General features: G+C 38.8%; 1 protein-coding gene across 4 annotated transcripts; it reads right to left on the minus strand.

Moving 5' to 3' along the window:
• Positions 1–421: 421 nt before the first annotated feature.
• VPS36 (vacuolar protein sorting 36 homolog) lies at positions 422–21529 on the minus strand. 4 transcript variants are annotated; one of them, XM_082304631.1, is made up of 14 exons: positions 21350–21529; positions 20027–20095; positions 16404–16474; positions 14982–15096; positions 13417–13506; positions 11491–11577; positions 8156–8188; positions 7994–8071; positions 7441–7575; positions 6439–6504; positions 5791–5855; positions 5243–5327; positions 2667–2743; positions 422–2583 (listed from the first exon to the last, which is right to left on the minus strand). In XM_082304631.1, the coding sequence occupies exons 1-14, from the start codon at positions 21443–21445 to the stop codon at positions 2490–2492; spliced, it is 1161 nt and encodes a 386-aa protein (XP_082160757.1). In that variant the 5' UTR covers positions 21446–21529; the 3' UTR covers positions 422–2489. The 4 variants fall into 4 exon arrangements, with proteins under 4 accessions (XP_082160757.1, XP_082160759.1, XP_082160758.1 ...); XM_082304633.1 differs by lacking the exon at positions 11491–11577; XM_082304632.1 differs by lacking the exon at positions 7994–8071 and having other exon boundaries at positions 8132–8188.
• Positions 21530–21721: the final 192 nt, after the last annotated feature.

The raw sequence follows: 21721 nt of genomic DNA on the forward strand, positions 1-21721 counted from the left end.
TCGCCTAAGAGCTGGCTCTCAGTATGGTATCGGACACATGATTTCTGTCGTCTTTCAGCTGGGAAAACACATGGGAACGTGTCGAACGCCTTTCCAACGCTAGCACAGGATATATGCTTGGCTCGGACTCAGACTGGTTCCCTCGTGAAACTGGTGCTTGTGTAGACATCGATAGTTTTGCGATTCTGGCTAGGATGGGTCACAGGCTACTCGGCAACAGAACCAGGGTATTCTAATTACATTTCATTCCGCCTTTTAATTTTAAATCAAAACTATCCTGTACCCTTTTAGCTACAAAATGAGACAGCAAAAATATGAAGTACTTTAAAAACCTGCCTCACAGAACCATAAGATTTTGATGCTCAAAGATTTTAAAGCTGCCCAAAACATTCAGGAAGAAAAAAACTGACAGAAGAGTCTATTTAAGAAAATCTTTTAATTTTTATTACTTTCTAGTAGTCATTTTCTCATGTGAATGTTTAAATTCTAAACCAGCTATACAATTTACCCTATAGATTTCTTCCCTGTAGAAAAAAAAGTCAAGGAAAAATCTTGGGAAAGAAAAGCTTGAGAAGGTACCATCATTCTAAACAGGCTGTATTGTTATTGCTTAATTAAGATAATGAAATGCTCAGGGTTGGATCAACGAAGACTGGGAGTTTATACTTGGCATTGCCTTTCTGATTTTGTTCTTTCTGCAGAAGACATGCCCCCTTGTGGGGAGAGGTTCGGGCCCACAAACCACTGGTCTCCCTTGACAGGTTTGGGTATCAGGCAAAAGAAACAGTTGCACAAACCAGCTTTTTACTTCTGAATTTCTCACTTTTCAGTCCCTCCTTAGACGCGTGATGCTTGGCGTACCTCGCACAGATCTCTTCTGTGGGTTGTGGGAAGGATGAAGAAAAGCAGCAAAGCCATAAGGCTCCTGAAGAGATGACACTAGATGGTTAACACAGCAAGAACCGTGTGGAACTGGTTCCTTCAGCTGTGTCAAACACACGAGCTTTAGCACCCTCATGAAACAGAGGAAAACTGCCCGAAAGAAAGCACTGCATAAGAGTTTGCTCATGACAAAGATAAGAGGACACAATTCCCCGAATCTAAATGAGCATCCTACAAACCAAAAGCATCATCACAGTAGGGATCTCTGCACTGAACTCCTTACTGGCATGCTCTTAACCCTCGTCTAAGCTCTGGTAAAATAGTTCTGAAAATATTTTCAGGCTCTTAAAAGCCTTTTTCTCCTTTTTTGTAATGTCGACTTGGCCATTACAACCACAACGCAGTTACCTATATGTTGTCCTTGCCCATACCTTGACTGAATTTTGTTATTTATTAAAACTGGTCACTTCAAAACACCAAAAATTTAAGTGATGTGGATTGCAAACATCCACTTACTGTTATTACCATGACAACAGATCTTCAAGTAATGTAACAACTCCACTGGAGTTACGAAAACTAAGACTATCAAATTGCATTCAGTGTGAACACAGGGTGAGGAATACCAAACAATATGATACCTCGTGACTGTTAAACACAGGGTGATAGTCTTCTTCCTCCCTCCAATATTGAAAGCATATTAATCTTCACGTGAGATATAAGCAAATGAACCGTCTCTCCAAAACAGGTGATAGACTGATGAAACAAACGATTTTTCATTAGAAGTACAAGATAAAAAACAAGCACATTAAAGCACAGAGTCTCGTAGAGTGACAGGAGGCTACTACAGTCTGCTACCTACAGCGAGGACAGAGAAAGGGCACCCAAAGTGCAACATAATGGGACAGGAAGGAAGATGGCAGGGAGAGAGAAGGGAGGAAGTCTGTGCTAACAATGCTTCTATCTGAGATATTAGCATAAGACATGACAAAATAAACACCGTGTTTTCTAGATTCACATAACATGTTAATCTCTCCTGCAGCAGGTTCTTTCTGTCTCAAAGTACAAGAACCCCATGATCCTCTCTTAGAAAACTGTTCATCACTTCAGGGAGAAGGCGTTATTCTACACTGGTTTGTTCCTTCTACCTCAGTACACACCAAAGTCACTTTTCTTATCACTACGGATACATCTGTCCGCTTTGTTGCTCTAGACATAAACAAACTGAAATTAGAGTATGCAGTAACCTGTCTTCTGGGTGCCAGCCCTTACGGCAGACTACAGGGATATTCTCTCCACTTTCACTTGTGTGGAATCTTCGTCTGACTTCTCTTGAAATGAGAAACTACAGAGTACATCAAATAAAACTTGAAACATGAGCTAGCCGGCTTGAGACAATTAACATGCTTCTGACTTAATGATTCCTATTTCCTTTCAGTTCCGCGTACGAGGATTCAGCACTTGAAATACCTGAGAACTGTAACACATTGCAATGTTCATCACTGTCGCAGCTGATTAACAAAATAAAAATTTTAAAGTCAGTTGTTGGAAGGGTTCTGCCCTCTGCTTTCTTGTTCAACGGTTACGTAACAAATTGTACAGAAACTACATTAGCTTTGTGTCAGAAATAAATTTGGGTAGAATCTCAAGCCTTCCACTGAATCATCTCTGCAAAGATGGCCCATCTTTTCAGCAAGAAGCAGCCTAGACAAAGCAAAAGAAGACGTGCTGTATTACTTGAGGACAACACGATAAAAAAGGTATTAAACACGGCATTTATTACTTACCTTTCTTTGGCTAAGAGAACAGACATCCCCACCAGCTTAGCAAACTCATCAGCTGTCAGAGAACCCTTTTCAGATACCTGTCAAAAAACAAACACAAAAATAAACAAACTATGGCATTAAAAGCACAACGAAGTTCTCTCAGCTACTGAATCTGGTCTAACCTTGTGAAGTGATAAATTGGTAGCAAATCCCTTGTGAAGACAACTAGTTTGTTTGCGTTTAAAAAAAGGACAAATAATTATGAGTATTTCCCCTTAAGAATACCTCTTCTGTGTCCTGGGAAAATTGCCAAGTATAAAAAAAGGAATGTACAAAAAAGTTAAATCTGTTAAAAAAAAAAAAAAAATCACGTGGTACCCTTTCCTTCACATTTTTTTAAAAGATGCCTTGGGACAAAATGAGTGGAAAAATTAGAATAGCTCAGAGAGCAGTATACTGTCACAATCAGTATTTACACAGCCCAACTGTACTAAGTGATTCTGCAAACAGTGAAGCCTAAGTGAGGAAATAAAAGACCTGTTCAGGGCAGGTGATTGATTTAGAAATTTAAGTCATCTCAGATGGAAGATGAGAATTCGAGTTTAATGGGATTTAAAACATCCCTATTTCCTATAGAAAAATCCCCAAACCTTAGTACTCCACCCTATATGATGGCATACTAGAGGGATCAGTAAAAGCTACCATCACATTCAGTTAACAGAAAAGATAGGTTCAGTCTTGGGACTCAAAACTTCGATCCCATTGTCTCAACCACGCTAGTTAATACATGCTAAAATGACACCTTCTCACACAGGTTGGACATGTGGATGCTTAAAATATTCGATATGAAGTCCAGACTTATTACTACATTGAATTTCCCAGATAAGCATGTTTTATTACCCTACAAGCTAATAATTCTTCCATTTCTCCATTGCTTCAGATTCAAGGAAACTTGTAAATCCAGGTGTAGTTGCCATTTCCTGCTTCCCACATAACTGGGTGGGGAGGGTTCTATTCTGCATCATGCTCAGCAGTAGTCTTTTCACAGAAACTCAGATTAAGTTAGTCCTAACTTGAGATTTATGAAGCTAAGTGACCAAATCTGAGTAATGGAAGTCAGCTATACAATCTAATATGCATATGGGTGATGAATGATCTTTCCTTCCCAAACCACGACTCTCATCAAGGATGACTTTGGGTTCCTTTGACTTCCATGTCATTTCCTCTCTTCACCAGCCGTGCAAAACCACATCTCTCTCCTGTCTGAAACCCTGTGACTTCCTTTCACCACTTCTTAGAAGTTTCATGTTACTGTACATTATATACTAAGTACAGGGTGCTTTTGGCCACAAGTCTGATCTCATCTTCCCTTTCCCTTATGGGCTAGCCTTCCTCAATCAAAGCCCCTCCCTTACATTTTTCTATGGAGTCAAAGTCTCATATTATGAAAATAAAAGAAAAAAGGCACTTCAGTAATAAATTCACCATCTGTTGCTTTTTGCAGTTGACCTCATTTGTTATCAAGAAAAGGTTTCTCCTTTCCTTTCAAAGAGATAAGCACTCTTACTGACGGCAACAAATTAATTAGAAACCAAAAATAATCAGAAAAAACCTGAAATGGACTAGGTATTTTTCTGTAAATATAAGAAAATAAACTGAAAGGATTAACATATACTGAAAGATTTAAGCATTTTAGTTTTGAAAATTTAGGATGGAATCTTTTAGACAGCTATATACATTTCTCTTATCTAAAAATCTTTTTGATGAGAGAAAGCTATACAGTAACAATCATGCAAAATGCACTGAAGAGTCTACCTCATGTATCAAATGAGAAGGTGTCTGTGGTAGCTCTACGTTTTCTTGACTGCCCAAGTCAAAGTCCTCTTTGACTTTGATGTTCAACTTCGGATACACTCAATCAGCCTTTACTCAACTTTATGAAAAACAAAAAGTTACATCCCACTGAAACAGACACAGGAAAACGCATCAAATAATTGGATATCAGGACTTTAAAAGAGTCCAGAGGTAGCAGGACCATGAAGGTTTACCACACTGAGCAATTTATACTATTTTTTTTTCTTGATGAAGCTAGCTTAATTCTATATGCACTACTCTCCGAGTGCTCTTCACAGCAGCAAACTCAGTACAAGATGTTACACATACAATGTGCTATTTTATGAAATAAACCCAAACCAAACAACTGCCTATATCAACATTTAAGAGCTACTTTCACTGCCTTCAAGCACGTTGTGTACAGTGTCTGAAGTCCACTTCTGTTAAATTAAGTGCTTAATACATGCCATGAATTTCATCCTACAGCGCAAAAGATTTGGAGGAAGGTTGAAGGTTAATGAAGTTTGAAAAGAGATGGAAAAATGATTTATTCCTTAAGGAGAAAGCAATGACTAAGATTATTGCCTGCACAGCACTTTGAAGATGAGAAGTCCTATTTAAGTATTACTGTTAGAAGATTTGGAAGTGGAATATTTTGTATTTCAAAACCTCAAAAGGAAATCCTGTGCCTCAAGTTTTTATACCTAATGCGTTTAAATTTCCCCATCACGGTCAGAACACTGAAGGAAGTGAAGTACACTTACTGTCTCTAAAGCAGAAGCTACCATTTCCTCTTCGTTATGAGACTGGAGTTCAATCACCATCACACCACTGTCAAATATCCGAAGCCTAAAATCAAAAGAGACAGTCAAAGTAACTAAAAAACCTGTGCACATCACCTATGGCCACATTTCTAATGCATCCACACCTCCACACCTATAACCACGTTACACAAGGGGGAAAAAAAAAAGCTCTGTAAAATGAACTTAACATTAAAAGCATCTTCAAAATCTGAAAAGACTGAAAAGAGCAGGGCATATGTCTGGGCTTAGTTAAACACTTTTCCCCAGTCTGAAAAAACTGTATTGGAAGTGAAAAGAATATTGTCTTCCTAGCAAGTGAACCATGGTTAAAAAATTAAATATTTTAATGTAGAATGGATGTTGGTGCATTCAGCAGCATCCTTTAAGCAAAGGACGACTTTGTTTAAAAAAACAAAAAAATCTACTGCAGGTAAAATATTAAGTTATCCAAGCACCATGGTCTGATTTGCAAGTGCTATGTTTTATAAATACATTTGTACAGCGCTTACCTTAGTGGTAATTTCAGTGACTCCAGCATCTTACAAGCATTTACTAAATCTTCTGGTGACAGCAACTATTAAAATAGTAAAATATATTTATTCACAGCTTGCATTTCAAGTATACGGCATAACATCAAAACAGTTTTAATAACTACAGCTATAAAATACACCAGGCTATGCAATATTGTTAATTTTCTTCCCTTCTATTGTCCAGTCTATTTTCTTGACCTCTATGCTCCTTTCTGTTCCCTTACTATGTGTTCTATAATAATCCTTCTTGCCCTGTTTACAGAAAGAATTGATGTATTTTGTAAAAAAAAAAACAAAAAAACCAAACAAATAAACCAAAACATTCACCATTCTTTAGTGTTCTCTGTCCTTTCAGTTTTCTTTCCAGATAAGGATGGATTTTCCCTTTTATATGGTATTATAAAAAGAAGCATACGTTATGACAACTTACAGAGGATACATAAACATTACATGGAAGAAGGAGAAAGGAAAAAGGTAAAAAACCCTCATTTTAATAAAGGGCTGATCACTTCATGCTGCTAGACAGGTGGAGTGAGCAATTGGTAGGGAACATTTTTACCCTTTTTCTTTAATTACCTTATCACTGAAGTACATTTTATAAAGTATTTAATAAAACCAATTTCTCACCTCTAATCCTCGTGCGCGATTTACCAGGCAGTACACTTCTGTAAGTGACATGATCCCTCCTCGCTCCTGTGTTAAGCACAAGACTGGTAAGAGAAATAGCATTAATCTAGCAAACACAGTATCTCAATTTGCATTTGACTGATTAAACAGGTAAAACAGAGCTAATTGATGGGCCTTAATGAAAAAAACTACCCAGGCAATACCATGTATTTCTAGCATGGGAGGTAAGATGTTATTATATCTTTCTCTAATCATTTTAAAATGCAAAACACTGACACTACATCCAAAGACTGTGCATTATTTTGATTTTAAAGCAGAGAATAAATCACAGGAACAACGAATTTCAGTATATTACATCTATCAATCAATTTACCATTTTTGCTTTTTGCTTTCAGACACACTCATTCTCCATTCTGATTATAGTAGGTAGCACATAGCTTTCACAAAAATACTGTAATACGTATGCTTTTTAGCAGACACATAGCCTTATGAGTTGCAACGTGAAATCTAACTTTTTGGTGAGAATCCTGAATTCTGTAATAGCTTCAGAGAAATTAAAATACGAGATATTAGTAAGGGGGCGTAATCCATGTAACAACTGTGCTATATTTGCAAAACATGTAGTTTTTAAGCAGTTTAAAGACTGACTTCTTATATTTTCAAAGTCAGTGTTGTTTCACTCTTTAAAGAAGTAACATTCTGCACCAAGGGATGAATACAGGGCTTTTCAAATAGAAAAAGACTGCTAGTATGATTTTCTAAATATCACTGATATTTCAGAAATTAGAAGTTGAGATGCCATTACTCCAAAGAAAGATTCTTACTTATATTTAAACTTTCTTATTCAGAAAAAGGATATATATTCCTTCCATAAACACTGAATATGAGGTGGTGCTGCAAAATCTGAGACTTTAAAAAGAGGCACAGTATTACAGCCAAAACACATTTACATCAAAATTCAGCAACACAAGGAAAATGCTGGTGCAAAATCAGATACTTTACCTCTAATGGTGTCTGCAGCATTCCAGCTAGTTGCTTCGCCAGTTGCATGTGGTAATGTGTACCAGATCCATATGTTTCCCTAGTAACTGGATTAGCTATACCCATACTCAGTAGATAGGACTTGAACCTAATAGTCTAAACAAACACGTAAATAAATACATTTAAAAGTACATCAGCTAGTGAATGATTCTGGTTTTTAAAAGTCTTTGATGTTATTACTATAAGACAGTTTTGGTGAATAAATCCATTCAGTTTACTACCAATAAGGTCAATTACTAGAAAAGAGAAGGCAAGACTTAATACAATTTATTTTTGACCAGCAGAGGTCAAAAATACAAAAATTTACACAAAGGCAGTAATATCTTTGCTTTTAAGAAAGGGCCAAAAGAATAGCTATCACTGAACAAGTAAGTCACTTTTACTTTATGTAGAATTAAAACACAAAAAACCTCACCCATGAAGTGTTCTTTATTAACATTACATGTATTAAACAGATAGCTTTTTGCTTTGCATAAGAACATTTCCGTTGACTTTAAAAACAAAATTCATTTACCTCATCCTCAGTGATGTCACCCTGTTTTTCTTTAATCTTATTAGCTATTGACTTGGATAACTCCACCATTTCCTTAGCCTATCAAGAAAGACACATGGATAAGTCAACTTTCAGCTCAACAGAGAAAAGCAAGCTTACCTGGGTAAGTGACACATGCCATACCTTCTCCATTAGTTTGCTAAGATCCTCAAAAGCCTGAAATGAAAAGCAGACACTGCAGATCAGTATAATTACAGCATTCAGCTTCATGGATACAGTGAGCTGCCTTTGCCCACCTACCCAAGCTATTCCTAAGAGCTGCTGTCGCTTTAGATGAGTATGTTACAATGTGAGATATTATATATAATTGGTTGATATATCTGTTCTATATTAGGTCTTAAAATCTAAATTATACAATCTGTAAACAACAAAGAATGAAGAAAAGAATCAATCACACACTTTTCTAGTATGTGAACACTAGTTTGATATGATTTATGAAGTCCATATGATAGGAAGGAACAATGAGATACTGAGGCCCAGAAGAGATTAAACTGTCCAAGTTTCTTATGCTCTCCTAAAAGCTGGGGGAAGGTTCCTTGTTGGTGATGGTAGGTTTTCTTCCAGCAGTTAACCCTCTCTTGAAGAGATCTATTGTTTCTGGCCAGCAGCAAGCCAGCTCTAAAGCTACAGAAGTACTCCTCCTGACAAGACAATTTCACTTTCATCAGTAGATGTTACCAAGTTAGTAAGAAACAGTCATTTCAAATGAGCAAGGAAGAGGGTATATGCTTTCACATGTATGCTTAACTGAAGAGACAAAACCTCTGAAAATGTGCGGCAACATCTCTTCATTTAAGTACTGCATACATAGGAACAGTGGTGCTACCATAATAAAGAAAAAACAGTTTAAAAATGAATGAAATAAGGTCCACGAGACAAATGATCAGATTTAAATAAATTAAGATAAAAACTAGATAAAAAGCATCCTCTGAAAACTCTAGTTGTTGGACCTAAAAACCAAGATACCTGCTAGAGCAAGGGAAAAAATTATTTCTACAAACCAGGTTTTTTTCTAGTCTAAGAAACCTTTTATTTTGTTTCCACAAAAAAATACGTAATAAACTGGACATGCATCATAGGACCACAATTATATCAAGTCTATTAAGCTTAGTAAACTGCTACGTTCTCAAATACAGCAATTCTACAACAACCCACAAAGGGCATTTTTAGGCTTAAGTAAAACATACGTTAAAAAAAGCTGAAAGTATACTGAAATTCAAAAGTTCTAGTCTGATAACTAACTAGCACTAAAAAATTAATGTAAAAAAAAAAAAAAAAGAGTTAGCAACTATATTAATGCAACTATATTAAAAAGCAACTCTCATTTCTCCCATCCTCAGCAACACACATTCAGCCTTCTCACCTGCTTCTCTCAAATACATGACAACATGCTCAGGTGGTCAACCTTTTCAACCAACCTCTTTTGAACATCCGGTGTGAGAAAAATTGCTGAACCTTTTCAGCTAATGCTTGCCTGACAGCAGCACCCAGCCCCTCCAGCCGCAAGTCAAGAAGGTTGTTCAGTTAGAGTCTGTCAAATGACCAGAGATACATCTTGCCCACAGCTTCTAGCAATTGTTTCTATGTGATTCCTAGCTTATTCTGACTAATCCCCCCCTAGAAAGACACATTTTAGCAGAATTTGTGCAGGAAGACCCAATTGTTCCCATCTACATTTAGGCGCCTTACTTAGAAGCTTATTGGTCTGAGATTCAACATGGAAGGAAGAGAAAGAGATGCCACCAGGAAGGGGCAGGGTTTGCTTTTCATCTGAATCTCTCCTAATGGTGCCAGTTTCTTCACTGACTGGAGAAGCCTAGTGTCCTAACGCTTAGCACCTAAGTTAGGTATCCAAAATTAAGTGGGACAAAGCTCGGTCCAAGGGGAGAAAAGAAAATATACCACCGCATAACAATAATCTACCACTATCAGAACAAAAGCTTCTCTTTGGAATATTTCTTCTTACTCCCTAATCTGCCAAATTCAATAATTTACAATAGATTTCCCAGTCTCTAGTGTAAATCAAAGTCCTTCTACTGTACTTGTATATGATATCAAGAAAGAGTTTTCTGACAAGGCTTTTCCCAGCTTATTTCTAATCTCTATAACCTGCATGAAAACATCATTCATCAAAAGAACCCTTGATTTAGCTAAATAAACAGCCTGCTGTGTCTAACTCCCCCTCTGCCTGACTCACCGAGGGCAGGCCTGGAAACAAAGGGGAATGTGCACACACCTAACAGGAACTTCCTCAGATAAACAAAAGGCTAAAGAACTGGATTCTTATCAGCAGTGAACAGCAGATGCAGGAAGCCTTTTCCTGGAAGCCAGGGCACCATTTTTTAAATTAAGTCATTTATAACATTTAAAGCTGGAGGAAGGCAGGATTTTACAAGTCATGGTTTTCCTCCGTTCATACAACACGTATAAATGGATTTCTTTTACTCTCTGACAAAGCTACTAAAGGAAAAAATAACCAGACAATACCTTTTGAACTATATACACACGAATGTAACCACAATACCTTTTGAACTACACACAGGACTTCATTCATTACGTTCCTCATGAACAGAAAAGAAAAAGTTTAATGCTACCAGTATCTGCAACAGCACGCAGCCTGCAAAGGTACTACGATTTTCTTACGTATCAGAGCAGTCAACACCTTTTTTATTGTTGCACACTGAATCCCATAATGCTTTGCCACAAGAAAGAATCTGCTGCATGTAGTTTATGAGTACTTCTGTATTAATCTCTGCTACCAAGACAGAACCAGATTATTTTTGAGGATATTGCTCCCAGGTATACATGAAGAAATTAGTTGCCTCTGTTTCCATCAGTATTAATATCTGGAACTCAACTATTGTGCTGTTTCTGGGGAAAAGGATCATCTCCATCTAGCCCAAGTATTTCGCAAATATACTTGTAACATCCTGCCAATGCCTAGACTGCAGAACACTTTACTGTAATTAAAGCCTAAATCTAACATTTAAAAACTGAATAAGACGAAACCTAACTTGACCACAGTTATGTGCAGACACTTAGATCAGCGTATTCTTCTTAATATATATTAAATTTTCAACTGAAACCAAAATTAGCTGTAAAAAAAATGAAGAAAACTCCCAAACTTGTAATAGTCTCTTTCTGCAGATGCCTTTGTGTTCTGCTTCCCCTGATGAAAAGTCACTGAACTCAGATTTCTAATTCTACCAAAATTAATTTCATAAATACACGTTAGTTTCAAAGAACAGTCTTCTTGAAAGGAACTGTTTAAATGAAGTACCTTTACATATATTGAAAAGCCAGTTCAACAAAGTAAATAACTGTAAATTATATACTCTTAATCAATTCAGACTTCTCAGCAAAAGCAATAAATAGTCTCAGCTGCCCCTAAAAGAAAGTGTGAATGAATGTAAATGGCTCAGACAGGTGGTTGACCTTGAAACTTCAGTAGTATTTACCTCGGAAATGTTTTTGTCTGTCTCTTTTCTTTTTTCCTCTAATTTCCTCTCGATCCCTACAATTCCTACAGCCCTTATTCTTCCTGCCTGCAAAAGAAAATAATGAAAGGAATCAAAATAGGAAATGCTCAGTTTTCTCATCCGCCTCACTGTGAAAAACTTTACATTAGAAGACAGGAAACGTTCCCCCAAAGAACTGATATCATGCATACAATATTTCACATATTTCTTGAAATTATTTTTTAAACCAGTGTAAAAAAATAAACAATAAGTGTAAAGCATGTATGAATTTGCTGTAGTAGACAGATTATAAGATTATTATATTGAAGCTGTTGATATGAATATGTTTAATAGCCTGATCCAGACTAAGCATTCCAGCTTATCTCAGTTAAAGCCTCCCGAGTCCATGTGAACATCTATACGAGAGTTGTGGAAATGTGTGAGTGTATCTAAACATCATTACCTCAAGAAATCTAGCCTGAAGAAACACAGCCACAGAAACACAATGCTAAGTGCAGTCTAACTGACCTTGCTGAGAAGTAGCAGAACAGAGGTGATGGGGAACCTTTCATTTGATGCCAAACGTGTTTTAGAAAGGCTGGTACCGAAGTGGCAGTGGTGCCAGCCCTCAAATCTCTGACTGCAAAGCTTAGCACTGGTGTTACTGATTTGCTATGACTTAAGAATAAGAACAGGACATTTTCATTAAGTGATTCTTGACGCAGGGTACAGGCTTCCCCATTAGTCCAAATGAAACTATCTTTGTTTACAGGTACTATATTTACAAAGTAGGACATATGTGATTTGACGTTGAACAATCTTTAAATCATCCTATTTCATTCATATAGTACTATATGTTCAACATATTCATACATTCAATATATTCATACATTCAACATATTCATATACAGAAACAACATCTACATGTTTATCAGAGTTTATAACCTAGAAGTATGCAAAGAAGGCAATCTAACATATGACAAAGAGATTCTCCATAACAACTGTCTATTTAGAATATACATTTAAATCAAACATATAGAGGTTCCACAGAGTTATGTAAAAGTTACATGTTATATATTTGACTTCCTTCAGCTGGGGCTGCACGGCTAGAAGGCGCGTCCCCTGGGTGGCGGATAGGGGATCCCTCTCTGGAGGGTGCACCGGATAAAATTGAAGAAGGTGCCGCGAACCAACGCAGCCTAAGGGAAGGCCACCCTGACAGAAAAACCACTGGCCCTCCAAGTCATGGGGGTTGGGCAGGAGGCCAACTACCTCCTCCCGGGGAAAAAAAAAAAAAAAAAGTTGCAGAAACGACGAGCATCAACTCGGAGATGGAGAAAATCAGTAATGAAGTGAGGAGGAGGAGATGGAACTGGATCGGTTGTGTCCTGAGGAAAAAACCAACAGAAGACTGCGCTGTGGCCCTTGGGTGACTCCAGAGCACGCAGCCGCAGACCGATCGAAGTGGAAGAACGATGTTCGCGCCTTGTGTGCCTCCTGGCACTGAGAGAATTCAGATCAGATATATTTGACTTCCAGCCACAAAAAATAAAACAGAAATCACAATTAAGACCAAAAATCTTTCAGCTTCATTAGATCTCTCATGCTGAATAAAATTATATGCAAATGTATATATATTTGCATAATCATATGTGTGTGTGTCTGACTACATTAAAAAAATGGAGCTCATTATCAACTATCCAAATCTAAACACACTCAAGGAAGAGATGCCACAGTATTCTATATCAGGTGAAAACTGCAAAGGAGAAACTAATTTATGCCCATGAAGAAATAGGCAAAGTAAAGCTGCATTCCCACATGCCCCTGGTGTTGGTTAGGGAGGCATGCCAGATGCAGTATACGGGGGCAGCAAGAAGTAGAAACAAGAGATTACATGTAGATTCTGCTCAGAAGCTCTGCACATACCCGTGGATCCTTGTTAACTTGAATGGTCTGACCAGTAGGCATGTTCTCCCATCTCCTCTGCGTGATTTCTTCTGATAATCGTCTATAGAACTGCAAACAGTAAAGAGTGACAACAGACGTTTCATAAACTGTGCAGAGTACCTCTGGGTATTTTTAGTATCCTGGTGGTAGATGAAATAAACGTCACTGTAAGACAAAGCATGGTAACACCTACACATCCACAGTACAACATTCATTATCTGGAAATTCTTAATGTCCAGTCTTCAAAAATATACACAGTGGCGGAGGAGCCATGTAGTTACTACTTAAACTAGCGTGAGTACTTCTATTGTAAATTATTTTTTTCAGATATTCAAAATGTTCCAAAACATGCTAAAGTTAAAAATGTTGAGGTTTGCTCAAAGGCATGCTTTTAAAAGGAAGGCAAGTTGAACAATCCAATTACTATTGATCTGTTAATTCAACAATATAAAGACAAACACACAGATCAATTACACTTATTTGTTTATTGCTAGTACCAGAAGGTGGCATTAGTTAATTAGTTAACAGTAAGTGCATCCCACTGACCAAAATCCAGAAAGAAAATTTATTCCATTCTTATGGTTGTTCAGAGTTCACAGGAAAGCATTCTGAAGTCATAAAGTAAAGATCTGGAGTGTAACTGATACGCTAGGTAACCAGTAAGCATAGTAAGTTTGATTTTCAGACATGAACACTAACATTAAAATAAATAAAGTTATGGTTAGGCAAAACACCTATACAATTATAACTAGGCATAAATCTACACTCATCCTAAGCTGAAAACTGCTCACAAAGAAATGAAAGTGAGTCTGATCAAGCACACGCATTTGTAAGGCATTTATAACTAATTCAAGTTGAAAATCTGATTTTCTGCAATGAACAGGTACGGCTTTTTTCATTGTTCAAAGTTAAAGTTCTCAGTCTCTTCAAGTGAGGATCTTATACCGTGAAATTTCTTTACAGAGTGCAATTTCTTCGTTTTTTCAGGATAAGCCTTCTTTTAAAAATATATTACCTTTTTTTAGAATGCTCAAAGCCTTTGAGATTTGGCGTAGGTAAAAAAAAAAATAAAGATTTATAAAACATAAAATGAAACAAAGGTCTGAGGCAACAAAAAGTGTTCAGCAATAAAATTAGAGAGATGATTAGGAATAAGTTGCTGGTTCCTATTCAGTAGAGGGTTAGCTACGAAGAACCATCTTTTACTCTGTTTACATTTAACAGATTTCAGAGATGTCATTTTGGAAAATTCCATGTTCAATTTAAAAGATTAAAAAAGGAAGTATAAGATTATATTAAAACTATTAAAATAAGGACAAAGCCTAATAATGCCTCTTGACATTTTTGGAACTCTATTTGCGTTATTTAACCAAAGTACAGAACCCTGAAGGCTCATAGTGTTTGTCTTTAAAAAGGATGTATTGAAAAAGCTCCACCTCAAAAGTAAACATGGAAAGATCATGGAAAATTATCACTAACACAGCAAGAGGAGAAAAACATGTCCAAAGATCTGATGTGCTGGGCTTGCATGGCACAAAACTTACCTCAATCTGCCCATGTTCTTTGAAAGAAAGTTTGATGTAGGAATATTTGCTGCTTTGGAATGGACCAGGCTCTTTGTTTGAAGAAGCAGGATGAAGATGAACTACTATTTTGGCACTAAGAAAAAGTTAAAGGGAAGAAAAGAGGCAGATTTCTGTAATATCTAAAAAACATATTTCTCCGAAGTTAACAATTTAATCAAAACCTCTATTAACTTTATCTCACGTAAGAGCTAAAGTACATCAAATAATGCTTTACGTTTGTGCATCAACATTTACGTATTTTGACTCAAGATTATAGTAGATTTTGCATAAAAACTACTATAACCTCTAAAACAGCAACATCTCACAAATTTAAAATGTACTTACCATCAATTCTTAAGAAATAAACATAACAAATTTTAACATTTCACGCAATAATTTCTGAAAAATCTTTTAGTTAAGATAAAAACTAATCATCAAGTAGTCATTTGATTTGGCTTTTGACTTGCAATAACTACTGCCAAAATACCCTATCTTGGTCACAGGAAAACAAAAGCTCTCAATATTATGTTTAATCTATCCCACTTGTATATGTCACTTGCAAACACTGTATGTGAATTTGTCCAAAACCAACATTCAAAGGTAACATGCTTGGAAATAACAGTCTAAAATGACACCTACCACCAAAACAAACCCTGAGATAGCATTATTTTAGGAACATAACAGACTGGTATCACAGCATGACTGCAAGTCTGCCATTCCCATTTCATTTTACTGATACTTTTTTTCATGGGTCTTTATTTGCTTGACTTCTCCAGCATTAGTGAATTACCTCATTTCTTCTGGGTACCCCCAGCATATTACCTTACCCATCTGACTGTAGGCTGCAAGCAGATGTCAACTACATATCTATTTCTCCAGTTAATATTTTTTTCTCTTTTTGTTGTGAAACTTCTTTACACACATACCATACTGAGTTAGTTATTCAAGTGAGTGGAAACACTTGAGTTCCTTCTAACCATTGCTAGCATTTCCATGCTCAAAAACAATGATATGGTCATGAAAAGTTATATAGTATGGGATCTGGCAGAGTTTTCTATCCCCAACCAGTTCTGTGGCACAAAGGAGGAAAATTAGCTTTCAAATTTAGATCCAGCAAAATCACTGTTGTCATTTATGACTAATCAAATAAAAATGGCAAGCTAGAACACATACTTGTTTAGTGATTACAAGACAGTTATTTAACAAATCACATCAAACACTGCTTTGTCATGACTCTTACACATCTGATCTCAAATCAGGAAAGCAGGTCCTTGTGGCTGTCAATCAGGAAACCTGGACTGCAAATGGAACCTACCATGAATTAATATATAATCTTGGGTACCTCACGCGACATGCACGAGCAAACTGTCCATCTGAAAAAGACAATGAGTATCACCTTACCTTTTTCCTATCCCAGCTGCTTGCTCTTCAATAAAGACAATCTGAGACAGAGGTATAGCCATGCAGCATTCCTGGAATAATCAATGCAAACACAAGTGAAATTAAAGCCATATCCTGACTATTCGTTCTCTAAAGCCAAGTGCTCTCTTTCTCCATTTCACAAACAGTACAGATTCCTACGGGTGCTGCCTGAGGCACTCCATATGAAATATGATGGTAACGATAGAAACAATCTAGTAAAGAGAAATGTAAGTAGAAAACTTAAAGTCGAAACTGAGGTCTAGATAATCAAAAAAACAAACTTAAGTGTCAATGTGTTGACTTTAGTCAGCTCAAGCTAGATTCATAGAAGGACTTCGGAATTTAACAAATCTTTAGTATCTAAGTTCAAAATTTAAACACTAAAAGTTCCACACTACTGCAGCTTATCCCTGTAGGTGCACAATGCTCACAGATTCTTAACATTTTTGCACTGATGCTACTTTGGGAGCTAAAACAATACCCAAAAGCACCAGTCTTTTAAGCGTTGAAGGTCTAAAAAACTAGACTGTCCTCTGAGCGGAATAGAAATTTCTCCATCTATCCCACACCCAAGGATTTAATCCAGCAGTTGATGCATCTCAATACATGTTTATTGGACTGTGCTTTAGACAAAACAAAGCAGAGCAAGAAAGAAGACTGTATCCATCTGTGGGAAACTAACCTACTCAGGCTAAACTCTTTCTATATGCATTTGAGACAGAAATTGCTCGAGGGAGCCATTCAAAGCATCTAATTAGGCGTCTGGTCTTGTTTTGATGAGTGTCCTTTGGTGAATGTTGTCTTCTACACAATAGCTTGGTGATCGCCACCGTCACCCAGAATACAGGAAACACAGGTTACATTCCCTCTTTGAACCGCTCTTCCATCTGCCACGAGTGTGTGCCTCACGCCAGGTTACAATGAACACTGTTACAGGGCCCTCTCAATCCCTACTACCAAAATTGTTCCTCTTTGCATGAAATGATTACTCATTAAATTGGAGATTAGGGAAATACACATGCAGGAACTCGGACTGAGTAAACCTCTCATTGGGAAAAAACATGGGTTGTACTTCCTGTTCTAAAAGCTCTTAATACAAGCTATTGAGATTCTTCTACGGGTTCAGATTCTACAGCCGTTACATAAAACAGGTTACTGTTTGTAAAACACCAACATAGCTCTGGACACTTTAAATATAGGCAAAATGATACTTCTGTAATAAAAAAAAAAAGAAAAGAAAATGACAAAAGAGTCCAACTATATATAGTATGTACCCTGTCAAAATGATTGATTCATTTAGTTCACAGAAAGTTATGAACTTATTGTAAGCACAAGGACTTAGAATCACCCCTTCCTGGTGAGAGAAGCAAGAGGAAGGGATACAAAAAGAGATGTGTTAAAAATGCTGTGAGTTTATTTGGATTTTTTTTTCTAATATCTCATTCTCACATTATGCATGATTTTATGATTTAAAATGTTGTACAAATCTAGCTATGTAACAAAAGAATTACATGTTTTTTTTCCTTTGGAAATCACTGTATTTTCTACACTGTTCAACTGCAGATGGTATGTAACAACAGCAGCTATAAAACACAGCTGTCTGTTTTTGTAAAAAGGTTTGCTATGTTAACCTAATGACAAGTGCCCCATTTATTACTAAAGTTTGCTGACACAACAAAAGGGGACTCTCTCTACAAGTTTATTCTAGGTAAGCTAGCTAAGGTTTCTAAGGCTGATGTTATATCACAGCTGAGCTCAGCCAACAACTCACCGTGAAAATAAAACGGCACTGTGCTCCTCATGTTTCAATCCTAAGAGCTTGAGAAAGAATCAGCTTCATTTACTGCACTAACAAAGTTATTTGTGTACCATAGATTTAAAATTAAAAACATAACCTGGCTCTGCTGAGACAGAATTGTTCTGTATTAGATCAGAACTGGGTAATTTTTGCCCATCTCCTGGCCATATGTTTCTGCCCCTTCCCTTAATCAAGCCTGGAGCTTGTCAGAATCTTTGCTGAGTTAAAATAATTTGTTAAAAGAAAACTATTTTTCTTATTCCCCAAGTTTCTTCTCTGCTGATTAAGCAAATTCAATGAGCTTGATACAAGGAATCTGGTAGCCAAGGAGCAGGGGAAGTCAGGGACAAGAGATGAATGTCATCCTCTTGTTGGGAAGGAGAGAATGGGGATAGGGACAGTTGTTAGACTTGCTGAAGCCATAACACTTAATGTTACTCCAAGCAAGTAAAATGTCCAAGTGAGAAGATTAGAAGCGGTGCACGTTGCAGTACATGCCCACCTGTCAAGAAGAGATGCTGGTGAAGAAATAAGAGATGAATTACACAGATAGTTTAGCACAACTAAATTATCTCACGCTGACTGTGCCAAAAAAACCCCAAAGTTAATTTATACAGAATAGTTCATGATCTGGACAATCAACCCCTGACTTCTTTAACAGTAACCCCACCCTGGTGACCAGCTCTCAAAACATTTTGAAAAATTTGTACTAAAAATAGTTCTGCTGTTCCTGCAAACAAACTCTAAGGAAAAAATATATTGCTTTGCCAAATTAAGAACATCCTTGGTGACTTTACCTTTAGAATGTTCTTAGTAGCTCCCTGCTTTGGAGCAAGGATGTGATATTTGGTAGGGAATGGCCTTCGGGTGCGAGAGGTGCTTCAGCTATCCTTGCACAAAACTAGTCCAGTGGAATATAATACGTCTTTGAAGAGTTGTCATCTGCACGTGCTCTGTCTAAACTTTGGCTTCCAGGGCTAAATTTCTAAAAGATTGTGTCCAAAATAAGCATAATCCAACCTGGTTCTGAGGAGGACTTCTCCTTCAATTGCAGCTGCAAAGTGGTGCACGCTGTCACAGTCTGTGCTTAGAGCTTTGTATGTGTCTGTAGTCTTTCCCACCCATTTCTAGACTGCAATCTCAGGCTGTGGCTTGATGATACAAAGCCTTCAGCAGCCATATTACACTGTCGTTCTGCCACTGCCACTTAACCTCTGAGTGAATTCTCCATAGCGGTACAAATGTTCTGGCTTATTGAAGGGATGGTTCAGCACAAGAACAGGCAGTTGGGAGGGCAAGACCCGTACAAAAGAGTACTGCCACCGAACACATCCTATTATCAAATCACAATCTGGGACTATATGCTGGGAGCAGAAGACGGGGAAGCTTGGACTTGAAAACAGTGAGGAAGAAAAGGTCTTGCTAGACAAGGAGCATGGGAGAGGAGTTTACATTATGATTTGCCTGATACATTCAACTTTAGTCTCAAACCGATGTTTTTTAGTGCCAGACTCTTTTCTCCTCTATTTTTGTGCTGTAGAAAAGGAAAATTTATGTGATTCATTCCCATCCCTCCTCATCTCTGCACGATTATTTTCTTAAAGCAGAATTGGGCGAAAGAACATTCCCGTACATAATTTTGTTTCCACTGTGAGCCAAAAAATGGACAGTATTTGTAAAACAAAATACACACAAAGGAAAGAAGAATCTCCTCTGCGTGTGCAGTCTTTTAATTGCAAGCTACCTCTTGTTTATTATGGAATTTACAATTGAATGACATAAAAGAGACAGAAGTGGGACTTACATGATTCTTCTGATCCCTCCAGATTAGTCTGTGTGTGCTAAGCAGTAATACTCCACTATCAAATTTCACCTAAGTGGGAAAAATAAAACAGATCAAAACCAAATTTAACCAGTAAGTTGCGTAAATACTGATCTTGGAAACATTACACGTTACCACAACATGGCAATCAGATTCAACCAGCCAATATTTTGAGAACACTCTCTTTTTTCAGAAAACACAATAAATGAAGTTTAGGAAACAATGGAGAAAATTAGTATACTAAGATCAGATGGATATACACAAACTTCCTTTTTCAACTGTATAAACTTTCCCCCAGGAAATCCTGAAGGATCCTCCCTCCATATGCTGTGCAAGATATACAAGTGTTCCTAAATATCATATTTTACACAAGGCTATTGGCTTTGGAACACTATTTGCTGACAAAGAAAGTAAAAGTTATGCAAAAAAGCAAAGCAACCCAATAAGAAGATGCTATGCACAGTCTAAAAATTTTCCAGCCTCTCACACAGAAGCATTGTTTCTATCCATTTTGTTGTTGAAAAGTTCTTTATCAGATAGCCATCGGTATTTGGAAAAACCTGTGTTAGCAAATTACTTCCTACTTGTAAAACTGCTTCCTACTTGTAAAACTGGAGGCACGTTTTTGCAGCTTTGTATGAGGGTATGCACCTACTCTGGTGAGGAAAAATGAAGAGAGATCAGGAGTTAGCCCAGCCGTGATGCAAAACGGTAACTGAGCAGGCTCAGCTGAGCGCAGAGGGAAGAGAGCACCCTTCAGGACCAGAGCCGAAGAGCATTTTACAGCTACCAGGGTGACTCAAGCGTGAATTGTCTGGCATGCCCTGCACCCGGCCTCACCGCCCAGGAGCAGCGCTCGCTGTGCGCAGCAGCACGGGGGGTGCTCAGCCCCTGACGCAGGCAGTGACAGCCCAAGCGGTGGACGTCAAGTTTCATGACAGCGACACCGGCTACCCGCGCCCTGCGGGGACGCCCGCCCGCCCTCCGTGTGGCGCACGCCGTCCAAGGCCCTTCTCCCACAACGCCTGGGCCTCCTCCCAAAGCACCTTCTCACGGAGCCAAGCCCCGCCACACCCCGGAGCAAAACGCGCCCGTCCTCCCAGGCCTCCGGCCGATGCCCCTCCTGCAGCCCAGGCCCCTTCGCACCCCCCCGCACCCCCTGTCCCATACCACCCAGCGTCGCGTCCCCTGCCGCCCCCCTTGGCTGGGGCCCACGGCCGTGCCCTTCCCTCCTCGCCCCCCCTCGGCCCCGGTCCCCCGGCCCCCGCCGCGCCGCCAGGCCCCGCGCAGGGCCGCTCCCCTCACCTTCTCCTCCCCGTCGCAGAGGCGCACGCCGCGCTGCTGGACCACCAGCGTCTCCCCCAGCTCCAGCAACCCGCTGGTCCACGCGAACCTGTCCATGGCGGGCGCGGAGCCCCTTCCCCTCCCTCGCTGCCGCCGGCAGACCAGGCCGCAGCCGCCGCTCCCCGCCCGCAGTCGCCGGGCGAGCAGGCCCCATCCCCGCCCGCCCCGCGCCCTCTAGCGGCGGCCTGAGGAGCGGCCGCCATCTTCCCGCCGCGGCTCCCTCCGACGCCCGCCCCGCCCACCCGGGGCAGCCCCGCCCACACAGCGGGTAGCCCCGCCCACCCGGGGCAGCCCTGCCCACCCCGCGGGAAAAGCCCCGCCCACCCCGCAGCA

Source organism: Platalea leucorodia (genome assembly GCF_965183815.1).
Source record: "Platalea leucorodia genome assembly, chromosome: 2".
In the NCBI taxonomy this organism is placed as follows: domain Eukaryota; kingdom Metazoa; phylum Chordata; class Aves; order Pelecaniformes; family Threskiornithidae; genus Platalea; species Platalea leucorodia.